The 21,724-nt window shown below is 40.2% G+C and overlaps 1 protein-coding gene across 2 annotated transcripts in view; it reads right to left on the reverse strand.

Annotated features, from left to right (window-relative positions):
• Positions 1-21,513, reverse strand: part of LOC133406857 (guanine nucleotide-binding protein subunit alpha-11) — a 44,284-nt gene extending 22,771 nt beyond the window's left edge. For both annotated transcript variants that reach the window (XM_061684877.1, XM_061684878.1), the window contains exons 1-2: positions 20,414-21,513; positions 479-663 (exon numbers count right to left, since the gene is read on the reverse strand). In XM_061684877.1, the coding sequence (XP_061540861.1) occupies positions 479-663; positions 20,414-20,549 (321 nt within the window). In that variant the 5' untranslated portion in view covers positions 20,550-21,513. The remainder of the gene's footprint in view (positions 1-478; positions 664-20,413) is intronic.
• Positions 21,514-21,724: the final 211 nt, after the last annotated feature.

Consider the following 21,724-nt stretch of genomic DNA (forward strand, 5'->3'; position numbering starts at 1 on the left):
AGGGTTCAAATCCCCGCCCCACCTGTGTGGAGTTTGCATGTTCTCCCTGTGCCTGGGTGGGTTTTCTCCGGGCACTACGGTTTCCTGCCGCATCCCAAAAACATGCAGGGTAATTGAAGACTCTGAATTGCCCATAGGTGTGAATGTGAGTGCGAATGGTTGTTTGTTTCTATGTGCCCTGCCATTGGCTGGCGACCAGTTCAAGGTGTACCCTGCCTCCCGCCCAAAGATGGCTAGGATAGGCTCCTGCAGCCCGCGACCCTAGTGAGGAGAAGCGGTAAAGAAAATGGATGGATGGATGCATTAAAAAAATAACAAAAATAAAAAAAAACCTCATTCTGACTTTTTTCTCGTAGTTATGTTATGGTTTATTTTTATTTTTTATTTTCAATGCAGCTCTAATACCCATTTTTTAAGGTTGTTAATGAATAGCATCAATTTCAAAAGAGCTAGAGTGATTATTTTCAAAAGGGCTTACTTTGTTCTGTTCGAACTTGTATGGGATCTTGAGGGTCTCAGTGGCACGGATCATGGACTGCATGGACGTGAAGATGTTCTGATAGACCAGTTTGGTGAACCCCTTCTTGTCCTCATCTGTGTAGCCTGACCCGTGGATGATTCGCATCTGCTTGATAAAAGTGCTCTTGCCACTCTCGCCAGTACCTGAGGAAGAAGACGACAGCTACTGAAACAAGGCCCATAGAGGGTGCTGCGTGAAACTGTTTGACAATGCTGTTCCTGCTATTAAGTTTGGGGAAGAAAATAACATACTAACACAGGACAATCTATAATATTTGTGCAACGGCGAGCAAACTAAAGTATAAAACGAGTCAGTAAAGAGGTGTGAGAAGTAAGCTGATCCAGCGAGTCAGACAGCTACTTTTCTCTTGATGCCATGTTAATTTGTGGAGTAGAACGCCGGCATACTTAGCGACAGGCCAATCTCAGCGGCCCACCTCCATCCTGGCGCTGGTGCAAATGACTGTGAAGGAATTTGAACCATCACGCCCTCAGGCAGTGGTCCAAGTCCTCCCCTCCATGGCAAACTTTCTGTGTAACAGTCTTTTTAAAAAAATAAATCAATCAATCAATAAAAAATAAATAAAAAATAAATAAAGTGTTTACCCTGTTAGTTTGTGGGTGGAGAGCTACTGAATCAAGGTGTCCATAAAACATTACAGCTGTTTTCGATACAGACGTCTCTGTTTGTAACAGTATGTAGCAAGTTAAAAAGACACGTCCGTAAAAGCATTGTATTTGTAATTTAATGGTGAAATACACTGGAATAGTGAATTTAGCCACCTTTATTGTCAGACATCAGCTCAAAACATCAAGGCTGTCGACACTTGATCTGTCCAGCCTCGAATTTGAAAAAAATAAAAAATAAAAAACCAACAGCAATTATTATTATTGTTGTATGTCGTGGATGGGGGAGGTGTGATCTAATGCAGTGGTCCCCAACCATGGGACCGGAGAAAAATACCACCACGTGGGCATATGGTGCAAAGTCACAAAAGAGACTGAGAAAAAAATGATTAATTGATAATTGAAATAAGTTTTACTTTGAAATTTAGGTGCGGCCATCTGTGCCTCTATGCACGTCAAACCGCTTATCTCTGGTCACGTGATATGCTGCTTTTGCACTTGGAGTTATTTTCTGGATAAAAACCAAGGCTGAATATCTTGAGATTGCCAAAAATGTCAAATTAAAATCCTTGCTTGAAGTCCAACGTCATTTCTTTGTTAAGCAGAATTTTCTACAATGACGTCAAACACAACATACCAAGAACATGCTTTCTTAAGCAGTTTAGTGGAAAAAGTGTAAACAATGGTCATGAATCAAAAATGCTTTTTAGGTTGGACGGGGAAGAGAAAGGTAGATTCACTCGTGGTTTGTAGGGATTGGACATAAACCGAAATCAATTTATGTTTCTAATATAGTGGATCATAAACCATATATAGTGTACCGTGTACACATAAAATGGAGTTCAGTTGTAACAAAAGCTTCTGTCACACAAAGATCCCGTGAAAATTGCAGAGGCGCAACATAAGAGCGACTACTACTACTAACTAATCTACTAACGCAAAGACATGGCATAGACACAGTATCCCACAATCGGGTAATTATCTGATAAGAGTGTATGACAGAAAAGAGTTGTCAAAATGTTGACAGCCACAACTGCTTTCAACACAACAAAGAAAGTGAGTGTGAAGTCAACACTTATCCCCAGTCTTCCTGGCATTCCCTGCCACACATTGACCAGCCTCTGTTAAGGCTCTGATACGACCCGAGAACGTGGCAAACTGCCCTGTGGTCTTCCTCACCCAATTCCCCATATGTGCAGTTTATACATGACAGCAGAACAGAAAAGGCAGAATAATTTCAGCTTTTACAAACTGTAAAAGGGATTCATATTTAACGATTTGTTGACCTTGAATATAACATGACTCATACTGTTATATCTTCTATACGTGTGTGTGTGTGTGCGTGTGTGTGTAAATAGCTTTCAAACAAAGGTTCCACACATACAGTGTATTATAAAAGGTTAGAGTCCAATTTGCCACTGAAAAGTTCAGATAAATAGGCCAGCCAAAGTGTGTTTGCCTGGAAGAGCATCCGTGTAGATGAGATGATGTAGATGTGACAGTAATAATCAATATTTGTTTGGACTCTCACATGGCCTAAAACAAAAGTGATATCACCTGTGTTTGCAGCTATGTGTACATACGCGTTTCTATTTTAAGACTACTTTTGACCCCGCTGAACCAAATCAGTAGGCGGGAGAAGAGTAACACGTACACCATCATCTATCTAGTATCTACACGCTACAGTATAGCCTTCAGGTTTTCGCTGACAATCTGCAGTCATGCTATAAGAGGACACTGGGAGGCATAAAGTTACAGAAAATGCCCATCAAAAAGAGTCAAGTGTATCTTATGTTGAATGGAGAGAACAGATGAGTGCACAGCAAAGCAGCAGTCCAATTCCTGGATAGATTCGCATATAACAAATTATCCATTTAATTATTATTATTTTTTTTTAATCCAGCACTGAATATGATTGACGGAATTGTGTAATTGTTGCTTCTTTTTGGGATTATTTATTATGAAGGAGAGCGTATGACAGACAAGAAAATAAATCCATAGTACTATAGGGGAACCTAAATGTAACATTGTTGTCTCTTATAAAAACACAGCAAACACCAGGTGATCAAGCCTTTGTCAACAAGTGACGATGTGCATGGTCATATTGGACAAAGGTATTGGGACACTTTATTTCACATTTCTTGCGTTCAAGTGAATAATGGGGTAAACTTCGCTCCCAAAAAACAATTACAGTATTTTACCAAATCGTTCAGTCCCAGTGCTGAGTGATGACTAGGTAGTTTGAATTGGGCACACATCGTTAAAAGCTTATTGGCTTCCCAGTGTCGAGGACTGGCTAAGTGTGGCGAAAGGCTTAGTCATAGAAACATACATGATGTTATGGCTAACTACAAGTGTGGCTCTGAGATTTTTAGACTGTTAAGACAAATTGGCTAAGTAGTTTCATGACCCTGTGCCAACCCTGATAAAGTAGATGTTAAGCTGTTAGAAAAGCAAATTGGTCAAGCTCCCCCAATTTTGTTTTAATTAACTGGAAGCAGACAATGTACATGCAAACATCAAAATATGCAAGCTTGCTGACAGGGTGGACATTTTTGGCTAATGTTAGCATTTAATGAGCACATGGTGGACCACCACCGTAATAGACGACTACGCCCCCGATTCTGTGTCTGCGCCCTGGGAAAAAGGTGGGAAAATGCTGGCTACAAATATGGGTTACGTTGTTGGCATAGGGACAGAACTCCTTCGTAAACCGAGGAACCCTGTATCTGGACATCATCTTTGCTTTCGGAGTGTGTCCGATTGCACGGTCATGTGCGTTCGACTTTTCCCAAACACATAAAAGTGGAATCTCCTGCAGGCATGACAAGCTCCATTCAACAGATCCCATTGTTCCTGTGGATGAGTGGAAAAGCCAGCAGAATCTTTTCTCACAGTCAAGCTACTGTACATTCACTGGAGCTACTCCTTAGGGTTCATGGTAGTTCCCATGGCAACCCCAGCTCTGGACTCATAAATACATGGCAGACAACACTGGATGATAGGCTTCGTCATGTCTCCATGGAGCCAAGGCAAACACGCAAGGTTTTTTTTTTCCTCTCTCGCTTTCCTCTTCACGGAGGTCAAAAAGTGTAACGAACATGATAGACTCATTCATGAAGAGCATTATGTCACTACATATACAATGTGTTGTACTGTATGCCATCTGTACATTTGTACAGTATTTAGCATAACTGAGTACATCCCGAGACCTTCTCAGAAAATAAACCAAAAAAATATCCGGCCCCCTCTTGAATAAATACCATTTGTGAAATCCGATTCAATAAGATGTTAATATAAGTACATGAAATCACGAGACGTCAGCTTCTAGCATGATCGCAGCAAATCAGGTGAGAGTTCAGTTCAAAGGGCATCTAAAAGTAGTGATGCACTGAAATGAAAATTCTTGGCCGAGACCAAGAAGTGAAAATGAGGAAACAAAGGCCGAAAAGAAAATATTGTGACGATTATTAGTAAAATTACATTTATGGCTGGACACTAACCTCAGTAAAAGCAAGGCATTACAATTACCATCCATCCATTTTGCATACCGCTTAGCCTCACTAGGGTCGCGGGATTGCCGGAGCCTATCCCAGCTATCTTTGGGCGAGAGGGCGGTGTACACCCTGAACTAGTTGCCAGCCAATCGCAGGGCACATATAAACAAACAACCTGTCGCGCTCACATTCACACCTCCGGGCAATTTGGAGTCTTCAATTCACCTATCATGCATGTTTTGAAGATGTGGGAGAAAACCGGAGTACCCGGAGAAAACCCACGCAGGCACGGGGAGAATATGCAAACTCCACAGGCGAGGCCAGATTTTAACCTAGGTTCTCACAACTGTGTGGCAGATGTGCTAACCAGTCAGCCACCATGCCCCCACATTACAATTACATAAAATGAATGCTATAAAGAATATATCAATTACACAACATTCATGGGAGATGCGAATGGCGCAGTGCAGGAAAAGACGGCGCACAGAGCAGAGTGCTAGGGTTGGGCATCGAGAACTGATTGGAACCGGGATTAACGTTCTGGTTCTCCCAGAACCGTTCAAATTTTAAAAATGTAATTTCCCAGTTTCGATGCCTACAGTCCTCCCACCACAAAGTGGCGAAATCCAACGAAGAAGAATGCATATGAAGATGTGCTTGTGCCCAACGGCGGCGGCGAACAAGAGTGTCTTAACTTTGTTCAAATGAATGACCAGTCGCCTCAGTGCAACACTTTGAATAAGTTTATATTGTCCAAAGGAGGCTTTCACGATGTGTACCGTCTGGCACGCTCAGAGCCTCAGCCTCCACCGTGAGGCGCTTCAGTGAAGTCAATTCTCAGTCAATTGGGTGGGTGAAACAATAAATGCCAACACTGAGACAGCTAACAAGGTAAACGGTTCCTTGCACTTTTGCACTAATGGTATTTTAGTCTTCAAACCAACGTAAACTCCGATGCCATAAAAATAAAAATATATTTTTAAAAAAGCTTAACATTGGGCTAAAACCTCACCGTAGTATCTTTACATCGCAATGAATTGGGACAAAATTCACATAATTGTCTGACAGTATAACAAATACTAATCTTGTGCCTCATGGGCAGGTAAGGAAAGGAATCAGTGGTTTATAGCATTTGGTTCCATCCATTTAAAAAATAAACAAAATAAATCACCGGTGCCGTGTGAAGTTCCTTTTCGTGCCAGAATGCTGAGTTCCAGTGATTACCCTTCAAAAAAAAACATTTTTAAATAAAAAAAATGTTACAAGCTTAAAACAGGAAGTCAAGTTAAAACTTGCACATACAAACCATTTGACGTGATGAAATAGTCCCAAATAACTATTTAACAATGCTATATTTAACGTTTACCTGAAACATTAATTAATTAATATTAAGTCATTTGGGTTAGTTCCACACACATTGCCTTTTAGTTCATAGGTTTGATATTGATACTAGTTATAAAGAACCTCGAGTCAAATGTTCATTTTAGTCTATGCTGCAGCCTGCTAAGAAAATGGATTTTCATAATTTGGACACCCTTTATTTAAACCATGCAAACGTTTTTGAACCAGCCCCCTAAAAGAATCGGAATCGAGAATCGTTTGGAGCCCTCACTGTAAGAACTGGCCCCTCTGAGTCGAATGATCAAACAAAAGTAAAGCCTTTGTTTTTCTTTTTTTGTTTGTTGTTTTGTTTCTTTTCAATGTAATTGACCTGTTTTGTCTTCCATTGCTTGTTGCGGACGAAAGTCTTGTAACGTCACATGGAAGGTTGAGTAATTTTAGTTTAATTTATATGAAACAGCAGTTAGTTTATTTCTGCACTTGTATGACCGTTAAAACTGCTATTCAAATACTGTAAAGGTTTTATGATTGTGACAGTCTTGTAACGTCACATGGAAGGTTGAGTAATTTTAGTTTAATTTGTATTATACAGCAGTTAGCTTATTTCTGCACTTGTATGACCGTTAAGACTGTTAAACGGTTACTCAAATACTGTAAAGGTTTTATGATTGTAACAGTTTTAGTGGAAAATGTGTTTTGAAAGATGAACAAAGTATAAAAAGGTTGGACTGTACAAAAAAAACAAAAGTATATTTTTAAAAAGGCAATTATATAAGATCAAGATGCAAAAATTAGGCAATCTGTGGCAATGTTGAAATTAAATAAAACTAAAATGAGGGTATGAGAGTGTGTAAATTCAACACAAAACTACTGTCGATAATGTGAAAAAGAAGCAATGAAATCAAATTTAAAATATCCAGCAGAGCAAATCCACATTGAGCAGCTTAAAATTCCCACTAACTATTGTGTTTTTCATTCAGCCAATGAAATCAGCATTAACTCGCAGGAAAGAAAACCTAGAAACAGATCCCATTTATTGGGCAGGGATAGCTGAAGGGCAAAACCGACATTTTAGTTATGATTTACATGAAGATCAAAAACCAGAAGCACAGCATAACAGATCCATGTTGAAAAGTAAAGAGAGTGGCAAGGGAGGAGGTGCAAAGTGTGACAAAAATGGTGCCCTGAGTTAATGATTCCCAAATGATCCCCCCCCCAAGCACATCTAACAGGAAGCGATATCCACTCCAACTCAGCACTAGCAAGGCGGGCTGGGGGCTTTTCTCACTGCACAAGAACCAAATGGCTCTCAAGTGGTCCTTTTCGCCCGCAGGAACTTTTCCAATGACACTTTTCGGAAGTGAACCTGCTTTCTGCCTGAAGGAATCCAGGCCTGGCCACCATAGAAAAGTAACGTTTTAGACTAAAAAAGTACTTTTAGGCGGGTTTATCTACAGCCTGTAGACCAGTTCCATGTATGCAAGGATCATCCAGCAACTCATTAACTTTGCTGTAACAAAAGTTGTCTCTCTTCATTCAAAGTTTCCATAAAGCATGCATATTTTCTAGGAGTGCACAATTAATCGAATTTTTATCCTAATTACAATTTTGGCTACCACGATTAGGTCAACCAGATCGCTGGCAAATTTTACATTTAAAATGCAGGCTGTGCTACAGAATGAAGCACTCTCTCAACCAGTAGCCAGCCAACCACCAGGGGTCGAACGTATGGTGAAGGCTTGATTAAGCTGCTTTAAAATAATAATAAGATGCAAACCCTGCAGTGGGAGCCTCAAGTCACTCGAACTTTTGATAGGGAGTCAGATCAAGAGAAAAAAGTAGGCTTTACACGATCAGGATTTTTGGGGCCGATCACCAAGTTTAAAAAAACGATAACTGATCACCTATCCGATCACAAGATGGAGCAATGTGCCTATTTAAATGACCTGTTCATTTACTGTATATACTTGTGTACTTAATTGCTCCAAAAAATATATCTTCAATAAATAATGTATCTTACTTCATCTATTTATGCCAGTGAGGCATGGTGAAAGACAGAACAAATAAATTGTCTTCTATTAGATGGCAGGAAGTACATACAGTAATTGATGTATCCAATTTTTGTGACATTTTTGTTTGTTGATGTGCAGTGAGATTTTTCAATTGTAAAATATGTTCCTTGGCTCCATAAAGGTTGGAAATCACTGCTCTAGTCAGATCGTGTATTCTAATCAGTCAGGTCAAACCAACATTACAACATGACAGAAATAATGCGTGCTAACTTACTGTAATTACTTCACCCACACTGAAACTTTAGAGCATGATTCGACAGAACGGCGGCATGTTTACATACAACCGTTAGCGCTAGCACTAGCTTGCTAGGCTACATAACGTTTTTGTTGCCTGCTGACGAGCCGTATCGTATTAAAAGTACGTGAACATACCTCAAGCAAGCCTTCAATGAACGTTCTCTCCTGTCCTGACCACCGGTGACCACCAACACATGTTTTTCCCCATTTTGTCCTTCTCATACAGTCGGCGCAATCCACTCTTGTTGTCATAGCCAGGGTAACAAGCATATCTGGTAGCATTTGAGTTGACAAGAGCCCAATGATCGCAAAAAACGGGATGTGGTGGCATCGGAAGATAAGATTTTATTGCAGTGGTCTGAAATAGTGCAATCGTGAAAGAGCAAATTTGTCTTGTAGTCTGATCGGGCATATTGTGTTGTCTGTCGCACACCACAGACACGTTTTAAAAAAAAAAATTTTTTAATAACTATTGGCCGTCAGATATTTACAGTACTACGTCAAAAGACACGCGACAAGGCTAAAATTAAACTAGCTTTTGGATTCAAATATACTGTGCACGTTGCAATGTCTTTTGCGGAACCGATGAATGACATCATTGGTCAGATCTGCGAATTATGACAAAGCCGATCAGCATAAAATGCTAATTATCGGCAGAGACCGATCAGGCCGATAAAATCGGTGTAAGGTCTAGAAAACAGTACAGGAAAAATTGGAGATGAGAAGCATCGTGGTGATGAGCTAGTGCTTTGAAAGGGATCATGAACGGTTGTCTGGAGCTGTTTCGATTCAGGACAAGGTAAGCGTCCCTTGTCCTCCCTTGTCCAAGGAGTCGTATGTAAAGAGTGCACCAGAGTTGTGTCTGCCCCTCAGGGTAACAATTAATCTGTTTAACCATCAAAAAACACAGCAGAAAAAAGGTCAAACACTGGACAAGAAATATGTGAACCCCTTACGCAATTATTTCTCCAAAGTGGTATTACCTACACTGAATGAAAAATGTTAGGGCGAAATAGAGAGGGAAATCACAACTGTCGAGTTCTTTGCAACCAGAAATGACCTATAGTCACGCAGAACAATGGTGTCATACCCATTCTTGACAATTCACTATATTGACAGGGATTTTCAAATGAAAAGTGGGTGGATGGAGCCTAATGTTTTTGTCTTTTCTGTATAACCTGTATTTGCTTCCACTGAGCTGCACTTTGTGATTGCATGTTGTAATAGCATATTTATTCAGTAATTGGTAAATTTGAAATTCATGCGTACATTTTATTTTTGTTATCCATCATTTATTCTTAGTGTAGGTTTCATTTTGCTCGGAAACCCCGGATAAGCGGAAGAAAATTAATGGATCGATTTGTTCTGGTGTTGCTGCTTCCTTGTTTTTATTTGCTTTTTAAGGTGACGTTGAATGCTCAGAAAGGCGCATATAAATTAGTGACGCACTGAATTTTCGACCACTGAAAATTTTCAGCCAAAAATGGCCCAAATGTGCATTGACGCGAACAAAAAACAGCCAGCACACGGTCGTGTTCACTATATTATCAAAAAAAAAAAGGTTTTCAAAAATAGGTGCATCCACATTGTTTTCCGCTGTTTGTAATAGGGAATGCTTGTTGCATTGCACCAGCTACCTCCGAGCTCCAGCTAGTGTGGTTAAACACAATGCACAATGAGAACATTCGCTTTGTACGTTTCAAAGCAGTTAAATTACTAATCATCGCCTCCATGGCAGCGAATAAGAATTTGAAGCCATCATTTATTAATGATTATGATTATAGAGTCCAAATCTGAGACCATGGTCCTCAGTCGGAAAAGGGTGGCGTGCCTTCTCCAGGTCGGGGACGAGATCCTGCCCCAAGTGGAGGAGTTCAAGTATCTTGGGGTCTTGTTCACGAGTGAGGGAAGAATGAAACAGGATTTACCGGTCGTTCTACGTTCCTACCCTCCCCTGTGGTCACGAGCTGTGGGTCGTGACCGAAAGAACAAAATCCCGGATACAAGCGGCCGAAATGAGTTTCCTCCGCAGGGTGTCCGGGCTGTCCCTTAGAGATAGGGTGAGAAGCTCGGTCATCCGGGAGGATCTCAGAGTAGAGCCGCTGCTCCTTCACATCGAGAGGAGCCAGATGAGGTGGTTGGGGCATCTGATATGGATGCCACCCGGACGTCTCCCTGGTGAGGTGTTCCGGGCACGTCCCAACGGGAGGAGACCCCGGGGACGACCCAGGACACGCTGGAGAGACTAAATCCTTCGGCTGGCCTGGGAACGCCTCGGGATCCCCCCGGAAGAGCTGGATGGAGTGGCTGGTGAGAAGGAAGCCTGGGCGTCCCTGCTAAAGCTATTGCCCCCGCAACCCGACCTCGGATAAGCGGTAGAAAATGGATGGATGGATGGATTATAGAGTTATGATTATGTTGTGCGATTGAACAGTATGCATACTTTTCTAACCGTTTACATAATATACTGCAATAACTGTTCCACGATAATGTCCTTGAGATTAATTAAAAAATATTTTTAAAATTTATACAAATAGTTCTGGAAGTGAATTTCTACAGTATACAGTAAGTTGGGAGCTCTGCAGTCATAGCCATAAATGCAATTTTACTAATAAATGGCATAGTACTTTCTTTCAGTGTTTCGGTTTTCAGCGCTGGCTTCCGCATTTTGTTTTCGGTTTCGGCCAAGAATTTTATTTTCGGTGCATCACTACTTCAAATTAAATGTATGATTATTATTACTACTACAGTATTATTATTATTATAAATTATGACCAGTCGTAGACATAATCATTTCAATAGTGAATTCAATTCTGCAGGATGGTGTCTATCCATCGTACATTTTATACTTACTATGTAACCTCTAAGGCGGCACAGTGGGGACTGGTTAGCACATCTTCCTCACAGTTCTGAGGACAGTTCTGAGGACCCGGGTTCAAAAAGGTCAGGAAAACCCTCCTTAGAACAGCTGTAATTTATTCAGGGTTAATTAGAGGCACTTAAAATGGTGGCAGGTGTGTGATGACTTCCATTTAAAATTGGTTACTTCTTAACATGGCCACATCCCACTGATAAGGAGTGCATACTTGTACTACCGCATTTTTTGTTGTTGTCATTTACAGTAGACTTTACACCGATCTTATCGGCCTGATCGTTATCGGCCGATAATTAGCATTTTATGCTGATCGGCTGATAGATTTTGTCATAATTCGCCGAGCATTTGCTAGGCTACATAACAAAACGTTATGTAGCCTAGCAAGCTAGTACTAGCACTAACGATTGTGCGTAAACATGCTGCCGTTCTGTCGAATCATGCTCTAAAGATACGGCGTGGGTGAAGTAATTTAATTACAAGAAATTTAATTACAGTAAGTTAGCACCCATTATTTCTGTCATGTTGTAATACATACATACATGACCTGACGAGAGCAGTGATTTCCAACTTTTATGGAGCCAAGGCACATATTTTACAATTGAAAAATCTCACGGCATACCGACAAACAAAAATGACACAAAAAGTTGATCTATTAAATGGCAGGAAGTACATACAGTAATTAATACAAGAGCATTTATTTGTTCTGTCTCTCACTATGCCTCACTGGTATAAATAGATGAACAAAGATATTGATTGGAAATATAATATTTTTGAGCATTTAAGTAAATGAACAAGTCATTTAAATAGATACATTGCTCCATCTTGTGATCTGATCGGTGATGGGCCCCAAAAATCCTGATGTCATTTTTTTTTTTTTTTTTTTCATAACAAAAACCTGGCATTTGAACAGGGGTGTGTGGACTATTTTTATTTATTTTTTTATATCCACTGTATGTATGTGTCGTTCATCCAAACCTAAAGTTATAGCTCGGGACATGGCTAATGACATGTTGGAATTCATGTTACAACTGTACCTTGTACTTGTTACCTTATAAGCTACACATCATTGAAGTTGAGCACTTGTTTGAGAGATGGAGAAACTGTCCGTTTGAAAATATGACTGGCATTTGGATTAAACTGCTGCCAAAATGGGATAATTTAATTGTAAGTTTTCAAGAAGACAAAGTATGCAGGGAATTTTTGTGAAAACTGCATCCTGTGCTGTGCTCTCGCATTTCTCACGCTCTGTAGCCTCTTTTACACAGAGATCGGCCAAAATTGCCACGTCAGAGCCGTAACGGAGGGCTTTTAACTGACATCGTCTTTTACACAGACACCAGCCAAGCGGGATCTTGCTGCAGCTCTGTGCACTTTCTAACAGAGATTCAGCATCCCGCAATCCGATAATTGTATACATAAAAACATCAGAGTCTGGTGTGACGTGTGTGTCTGACTGCGTTCAACACAACAGTATGGGAGAAGTGAATGTGGGGTGTTAAATGGAACACCCCAGTTCCGGAATTCACTTACACACTAGCAATGTCCCACCTCTTTTACAGCCAGTGTAAGAGGGGCTTGTGTAGGTACATACACTGCTCAGTACAGCTCTATTTATACTTTTCCACGGTTGGTAGTAAAAGTCAATGCTGCCCATGAGTTCCACATAAAGTACATAGATCAGTTGATCTGTGCCTAATGGGAATGGCTGCTTTTTACTCCCTAAAGGACAATTCTGGACTTCCAACCCATGTATGAGCAAGCCAGCATGACCTCACATTGATGGACAAAAAATAAGGAGGGGTGTGCCACGTGGATATCCCCAAAAACAATATACACTCCCTCTTATGACATGACGAGTTATGCAAAGATTGCAGTCAAGTAGTTGTGCATTTTTTGTTGGTATATTCTCACAGTCCTTAATCTCTCTTTCTTGTTCCACTCTAATTTATGATGGCCACTGTTGTTGTGTAGTTACTCTTCATTTTTTTCTTATTGTATTTGTCCCTTAAGATTTTTTTCTCTGCTGTCTTAACTGGCTTACATGGTGGGAAGAGATTTGGGGGGGTGGAAAAGCTTCTCTCTTGTTCTTTGTAACAGTAACATGGGAAATTAATTTGTTCACTCACACCCTCTTTCTAAGCAAGGGTGAAGCCACATATTTAGTTAACTGAGTTTGATACTGACATTTTTTTTATCATTTCCATTGTCAGAAGTTACATCTGCAGATTGCTCCAAGGAGGGTTTATTTATTTATGCATTTTCTTTTTAAACAATGTTTTTGTAGATATGTAGCTGATGATGTTAAAAAAAAAGCAGAGGAATTGTTTTAATGAAATTGAAGCTTTAGAAGTGGGATTGTTGCAGCTATACAGTTCGGCCTTAGCAGTCATCTATGAATCACTACAGGATGAGAACTTGATCACATACAAATGGCCCTACAATGGCAGCTTAAAACCAAAATGGCAGACATTTTGTCTTTTCGGGCATTGGTCCTTGTTTTTTTTTCTTTTTGGGTGGGAGGATTCATGATAAAACTAACTTGTCTGAACATGCGTAGATTCTCCCCTGAACATAATGTTGGCCCACAACACTACAGAGCGAGTGTTGTGGGCCTGAATTATGGACCAAAAACTTAAGTTGGTTTGGGAGATTTGTTATGATCCGATAAAACCAAGGTTGAACTTTTTGGCAACAATTCCAAAAGGTATGTTTGGCACATCAGCAAAAGAACAACGAATTTGGGCCTGTTTTTCCATTAGCTGGTACTGGGGACTTAGACATGATGGAAGGAATTATGAACAGTTCAAAATATCAGTCAGTGTTGTCATATCAGTCGGGCTTCTGCTACAAAAAAAATTAAGTCTGGAAATGCCCACTTGAACAGCTGGAATTTATTTGGAGTTGATCAGAGGCCCTTTAAATATTGACAAGTATGGAGTTGACCAAAACCATTAAAACATGGTGATTAATGTGATTGGTGAATTCTGAACACCGCCACATCCTAGTTAAAAAAGGATGTGCACACTTGTGTAACTACATTTGAACATGATTTTGTATACTTTTTATATCCACTGGATATACACAGTAAAAAGCAATATCCAGAAAGGCTAGCGGTCTCAGTCTGGCACATATCTGCTGAAAGTCAGGGTGTGTCAATATGAGTTTGCTCAACCAACAGAACTGGCAGACAAATAGTGCACAACTACGAACACATACCTTATTACCATGCTGCGAAAGGACATTTTTCACCAACTAGGCTCAAACCTTTGGGAATGCAAATAGTGCAGGTGGCACCGCCACTGACTAACCCAAACATGAAACCAAACCCTCACAAATGCGTTCGGTAGGAATGTCTCGATACAACATCCCGATATTGCACCCTTGAGTATAGGCTGATACAGAGAATAGGTATGAGGAAAAACTAACCCATTTATTATTAATCAATGGGTTACATAAAGTTTAACATTAAACATAAGAATACACTACAATTTGATGAAATATTTAATTAGAAAATCCTGAAAAATAACTTCAATAAAACCTAAAACAAATTTTAATTGCAACATAACCACTGTTTAACTTAAAGCATATTTTACTATTGAATAGATTAATGAATCCAACAAATCCAAATGATACTTTTAAAGTGCAAAATAATTCAAGTTCACTTCAGTTATTTTATTTTATTTTTTACCCTCAGTCAATGGTGGGAACAGCATTTGCTTTCTCCGCGTGTGGCAATACACTAGAACTTCTTTATGCATCTGTGGTATAGTTTTATTGTGGCAGATAGAAATAAGGTAGTGAGGTGTACTGCCCCCTTTTGTGTGTGCCTTGTTGGGCTACGGCGCGGTTCCTGCTATGTGCGTCTTCACCTGTGAGGGGCAGTGTGGTGCACGCAATTAGATACACACCATTAGTAACAAAGAAAGTAGAAGAAAGTCACAATCGAATATTGTTAAAATAACATTTTTCACAGAGTTTGAGGAATATATGCCTGGGAGTATTGCCTGTTTGTACATTTATAAAGTGTTTGTTTTTAACCAATAGGCATTAGTTTGAGACAAGCGATATATGTACCACAAGTTCGATGCTAATTTTCATTCGCTCATCAATTGTATTTTTCATTGCTTGCTAGCTTTGAGCTGGTGTTGGCTTTGAGCTGGCGATTTTTGTGAAGAAACAGAAACAAAGTTTTTGATGTATTTGAACATAGGTTCATTCTTTTGTTACGGGTGTTTAGTTTTACAGTGAACTTCAACTGGAGCATCAATAAATGACATTAAGCAACCAACATTCACTCCTCTTGCTACTTTGTAAGCACCTTAGCAACCTGCTGTTGTTATCACGTGGGCTCTGCATGCCATGGACATGGTCCGGGCGTTGCTGGATAAAAGAACTGGTGTGCCTGGAATGGACTGCTTGTATAAGCGTGCTTATATTGGAGATTTTAGATCCAGTCTGATATAATCCAATACTAATCTTTTTGCTGATATCAGACCAAATTCAAATATCGGCTCGGGACACACCTATTTTGCGTGTCATTTTACCCTCTGAAACAAGTGCACTGCTCAACTAAGTCTTAAATTGACGTCAGCAACTGCTAATATAGCAGGTCAACAAATAAATATAGCATATCGCCTAGGCTTAATGGAAGACTTCAGACCATAAAGGGCATAGGTTGGCTCCATTCATGCAACATCCTTGGGTGTTGCCAAAAAACAAACACTCATTAACCTAGATATACCAACCTGTTTGAGCCACATGATGTGCATGACTGATGAATGATGCATATGCTCAGTGTGTGTACGAGTATACCATGTAATATTTAAATGTTAAAATTGACACTTTGCCTTTTAATTGACGAGGGCAATAGAGCTGTGCATCTTAACTGGTCTCACAATTCGATGATTATCCTGTCTCTGATTTGAACCGATTCGAATTCCTGAATTCTTCTGTAATTGGAAAATCTACTTTTGCATCAACAAAGGCAAGGCAAGCAGTCAAATAAATTTCAACTCCCTTGATTATTCAGAAATGCTTTCGAAATCAATTCCAACATTAACACCTTTACACTGTAAACCAAAAAAAAATAGCTCTAGCATCCCTGTATTTATGAAAATGTTCTCTCCTGTCAAAAAGAAATAAACAACTCTCTCTAGCAACTTTCTTCTGCTCGAAGAAAAAACACTTTTTGGATGTGGCAAAATGAATTGAGTCTGAAATATAACAGTAGTATTTATAACAACAAATACAAAAATGTCTCAGGGCCCAGAGAAGCCGGCGGCGTTTCTGGGTGTTGTTGATAAATGGCTTTGGCTTTGCATAGTAGAGTTTCAAGTTGCACTTACGGATGTAGCGCCGAACTGTATTTACTGACATTGGTTTTCTGAAGTGTTCCTGAGCCCATGTGGTGATATCCTTTACACATTGATGTCGGTTTTTGATGCAGTGGGATCAAAGGTCACGGGCCTTCAATGTTGGTTTTCGGCCTTGCCGCTTATATGCAGTGATTTCTTTAGATTCTCTGAACCTTTTGATGATATTATGGACCGTAGATTATGAAATCCCTAAATTTCTTGCAATTGTACGTTGAGGAACATTGTCCTTAAACTGTTCGACTATTTTCTCACGCACTTGTTCACAAAGAGGTGAACCTCGCCCAATCTTTGCTTGTGAATTACTGAGCAATTCAGGGAAGCTCCTTTTATACCCAATCATGGCACACACCTGTTCCCAATTGGCCTGTTCACCTGTGGGATGTTCCAAACGTGTTTGATGAGCATTCCTCAACTTTCTCAGTCTTTTTTGCCACCTGTCCCAACGTTTTTGGAACGTGTTGCAGCCATAAAATTCTAAGTTAATGATTATTTGTTAAAAACAATCAAGTTTATCAGTGTGAACATTAAATATCTTGTCTTTGTAGTGCATTCAATTAAATATAGGTTGAACATGATTTGCAAATCATTGTATTCTGTTTTTATTTGAGATTAACACAACATCCTAACTTCATTGGAATTGGGGTTGGAAATCGTTTGCTATGAAAGCGGCCACAGATTGGGTAATTCTCTTCACCTTCTCTGAACTAGGTAGCAAAATTAAGCGCTGCAGATTAATTACCATTTACATACACAGGTTTGAAAGTTGAAAAGCGTTTCAATTTACCATTTACATACACAGGTTTTGAAAGTTGAAAGCGTTTCAACTGTTGTTTTTTGGGACCAGGTCCGCTGTTGCAGTAACAGTAGAGTTATCTTTTCTGGGTGGAAACAGCTAACGTGGCTTTTCAGATTGGTGTGATTTCCAAGGTACTTGATTTTTGAGTCACATACCTTACACACACACCATGTCTTGTCAAGTTCTTGCTTTCCAATGACGTTGTAAAATCCAAAATGAGCAAGGCGTCCGCTTTCAATATTAACCAATTCAAAATGGTAACAACAGCTTGAGAACATATTTATAAACGCTCTTGAACGCTCAGAATGTCTTGAAAGCCGTGTGGTGTAATTGTCGCCTATACTGAAAGTCTGGATGGTTTTTTGTGTGTTTGTTTTTTTAGACAATAACGAATGAAAACTGTGTTTAGACACATTTGAGTAATCTTGTTTGGTTAAAATCGATCACTGCGATGCTTTGTTGCAGAAGGAAGGAAGCCGCGAGCCATATGGAGGTAAGCGCTGCAGATTAATTACCATTTACATACACAGGTTTAGTCAGATCATTGTTGTATTGACTGCATTGCTCATAAATAAACATATTTATTCAACTACTAAAACTCAACTTTAAATACGACTTTAAAGAACAACCAAAAAATAAATTAGTAACAAGTAAAATAATCTATTAAAATAGCAGTAAAAAAAACAACAAATAATTACGTGCTGATCCTGCTGTGCACGCCTTGGCCTTGGTGCATGCATGGAGATACACAGGAAGATAAAAAGTAGAAGAAAGTTGGAATAAAATGTTATGAATATGACTCGTTTGCCGTAGATTAAGAATATATGCCTGTGAGCATAGTTATACTACCTGTCTGTGTTCCTACAGCGTTTGTGTGTAAATATTCATTATTTGAAAGTAAATCCCTTCCCACACAGAGCCAATTCCTCTCAACATTATTGACACTCATACAGTTAACCACTTCAGTTAGTGGCAAAAAAACAACATTAATTAAATGAAGAATGGTGAAGACCTAATTTGCAGCATATTGGGTTGTGCAAATTTTTTTTTTTTTTCAACATTCTTACTTTTCATACAAATGTAAAAAGAAGGTAACCAATGTTGGACACAAAGAAAGACAACTTTGATGATCACCAATTGACAAACCGTATAGTCACGCTGGGGTCCTACTAAGCCTGTAATTTCTGGACATTTGCCTCTGTTATTCGGTGGAAAATTGTCATTTGTAAAATTGTAAATAATTTTACATCACACCAGACACTGGCGCAGACCAAATGATCTGATTGTGGCAATATCCCATTTTGCTGGATTATAAGGAAAATGTCAAATCTTCTAATCGCTGATGTGGCAATTTTGCAGGCTCTCTGTGTAAGAGGCTTGTTGCATCCTCTGCATGACCACGTTTGCAATTTGCAAACCTCTCTTTTGTTCCTGCAACTTTTACGAGACACCATGACAGATAATTGAGGTCTATAAAGTGTGCCTCGTTTTATTAGTGCCTGCACCATATTGATGCGTTTACATTTCAAAGAAAACAGGATGACACTTGACGGATAGTTTTATACTTTTTCCTATCTCGCCAGCCCATGCAGATTTTACCGCTATAAATGGATTTTGGATTGAATGTTTTAATGAGTATAGCTACAGGCAATTCAAATGCTTATTGGTATTACACATGAATAGTAGAATGCCAAGTTTTCATTGTGAACAAAGTGTCACCAGCGCTGGAGTTTTAATCCACGATGATAACTGGATTAAGAGGCTCAAGAGTCAGAGGGCTACTTGTGCTTCCCTCAATTTGCCAGATTTGTCAACACATTTAGAACATAAAAACAGAATGTGTGCATGTCACATTTACTGGGGGTCACCTTATTGAGGACCTTTCTATTGCAGCCAACGAGAAAATCCCATCCAGCCTTTTCAAGACTAAATTAAAAGGGATTTATTTTTCGAAATTAAAAGAAATTTCATTTAAAAAATACGAGTGTCCAGAAAAGGCCCCTCTGACAGCTACTTCTGTTTGACCCACTTTCGTACCCGCTTTTCCATATTTGGCCAGTATGTAAGGGAATTAAGCAATACTGGGACATACGTGCGAAGTTTAACGCCAGAACTTTCCTGGTTGCCTCAGTGTATAAGAATGACTTGTGAGAGCACACGTGTTTGTTATGTTGACAGTGCTGGCTCGAGTGGAAAGGGAAGGAGGAGATCTTTGCTAGTGACGTAGATAAACTCGAGAAATTCGAATCACCTGATTTCAGGCCTCTCGACAGAAAAACATCTGGAACTCAGCAATGCATAATTGATATTTAACGTGTTTACTGAGGCACCATAGAGACAATATTACATTCGAAACACTAGAAAGTCGGTTTGGTGAAATATGGGACTTTTAAATACCAAGGAGACTACAGAGAGTCAGTTTGTCTATTAGTAATAATACAGCATAAAAGCTTTGAAAATATTAGGAACAGAAACACATTAGCAAAACAATTTCCAAAAAGTGGTCAGTCAGTCATTCCACATACTTTTCAGGTCATTTTCACACCTTCGGGGACCCTTAAGGGCCCAACAAGCTCTCTTCATGACTGACCACTTTCTTCCATGGTACCAAAAGAAGAACCATGCCTTCATGAGCAAAATCAGCTTTAAGCATGACAATGCACCATCTCAAAGAAATTCAGGCAGAAACCCACCCAAAAAAAGCCTAATGGTTGCAAGAATTGTGAAGCTGCTTACAAAGAGGACACATTACTGTACACGTAGCACTCTGGAAAACAGTTCACTCAAATTGGCATGACTAGAAAACCCGGGAGAGAACATAAAATGTCTTCTTATTAAACTGTATCAACAAGTTGACTATAATAGTGGGGTCAAGCAGCTGTTAAGAGTTCCAGTTAGGAGTGTCACCACAACGTACCACGAATTTGCATATTAACAAGTCAGTCAAAAGCATGTGAATGCGAAAAGTGGGTGCAATGTTTTGCATACCACAAGTTGCACTGAAATAACACGGCATGAAAAATTACCATATTGGAACCTCGGTCTACTCGGTGTAGGATGATTAATATGCTTACCCAGCAGAAGCAGCTTTAGCTCCCTCCTGGCGTCCCGTTTGTCCCGCCGCAGTTGCTTCTCGATCTCAGAGTTAATCCGTTTTGACTCCTTCGCCTCTTCACTCAGGCAACAGGCCATCATGGAGTCAAGAGTCATCACCGCATGAGCCAGAAAAACCCTGTCTGACGGACGAAGGGGGACTCGGAAAAGGTTTTCCGAGCTCAAGTCAATGGAATCCCGTTCAGCCGAATGGGATCACGCTACTTTCTTTGCTCGTTGCCGGTGACAAATATTTGACAGCTTAAAACTCGTATGCAAATTAGCGGTTTACACGAAAAAAAGACTTGCCCGAAGATAAGTGGTAAAAAGGCGACGTTTTAGAAGATGGAAAAGACCATTTTCTTTGGTAGAAGAAAAAGAAAATACAACAGGCTAGCTAACGTGGAGGGGTTAAAAAAAATCTGATTCCCAGTGTGCCAACACCTTTTTAATCATTCCCCGCGCCGTTGCTCAGTCGTGAAAGCTTAACTACACACACACACACACACACACACACACACAAAAGCCTTTTTTTTTTATTAATCACTCGTGTCCCGGAGACAGCGGGACACTGCTGGCTGACCCTGCCACATTTGTCGAAGCCCACCCGCGAGCCTAGCCGCCCCGACGCCGACACTTTACGCCCGCGCAGTGGTAGCAAACGCCTCCCGTCAGCCCGTCCATCTACCGCAAGCACACGTCGACGAGCTCCCAGCGTCAAACATTCGACTTGCACATTGAAGAAGATAACATCACCGCTTTAAAAATAATAATAATAATAATAATACAACGGGTTAAGTTATGGGGGAGTGGGAATGGCTAAATGGACGAGCTAACCAGTTAGCGAGCTACGTTAGCTTGACTAGCCATCCCTGGAATTGCAGCGGAAAAAAAAGCACGAAATGACGGGAGGAACTTCATCACTAGGAAGCGCACTTTGTCCAAACGTTTTCTCCAGGGTGGGGGCAAAGATCCCTCAAAGTGTTGAATACTGACACTCAAATTGGGCAATTCATCGTTCCTGGTGGTGTTTTTTCTTTTTTTTTTTTTCCTGGTTGGAATAGCGCCCCTCCTCGTCATCCACTCCGCTGCCCGTGATGTCACGAGCCATTTAATTGATTGACAGGCCGCCGCGCGAATGGAGCCGAGTGTATGCGGGCGTGGAAAGGCGGGGCTTGGAGATTCACGACGTTGCAAGGTTGTGTGAGAGGACGCCTTCCTCCCGTCCTTCCTGCCTTTCCTTACTTCCTTCCTCGTTGGAGGCGTGTCTGCCTCCCGGCTACACTGTGCTC

Source organism: Phycodurus eques, chromosome 8 (assembly GCF_024500275.1).
Source record: "Phycodurus eques isolate BA_2022a chromosome 8, UOR_Pequ_1.1, whole genome shotgun sequence".
NCBI lineage: Eukaryota > Metazoa > Chordata > Actinopteri > Syngnathiformes > Syngnathidae > Phycodurus > Phycodurus eques.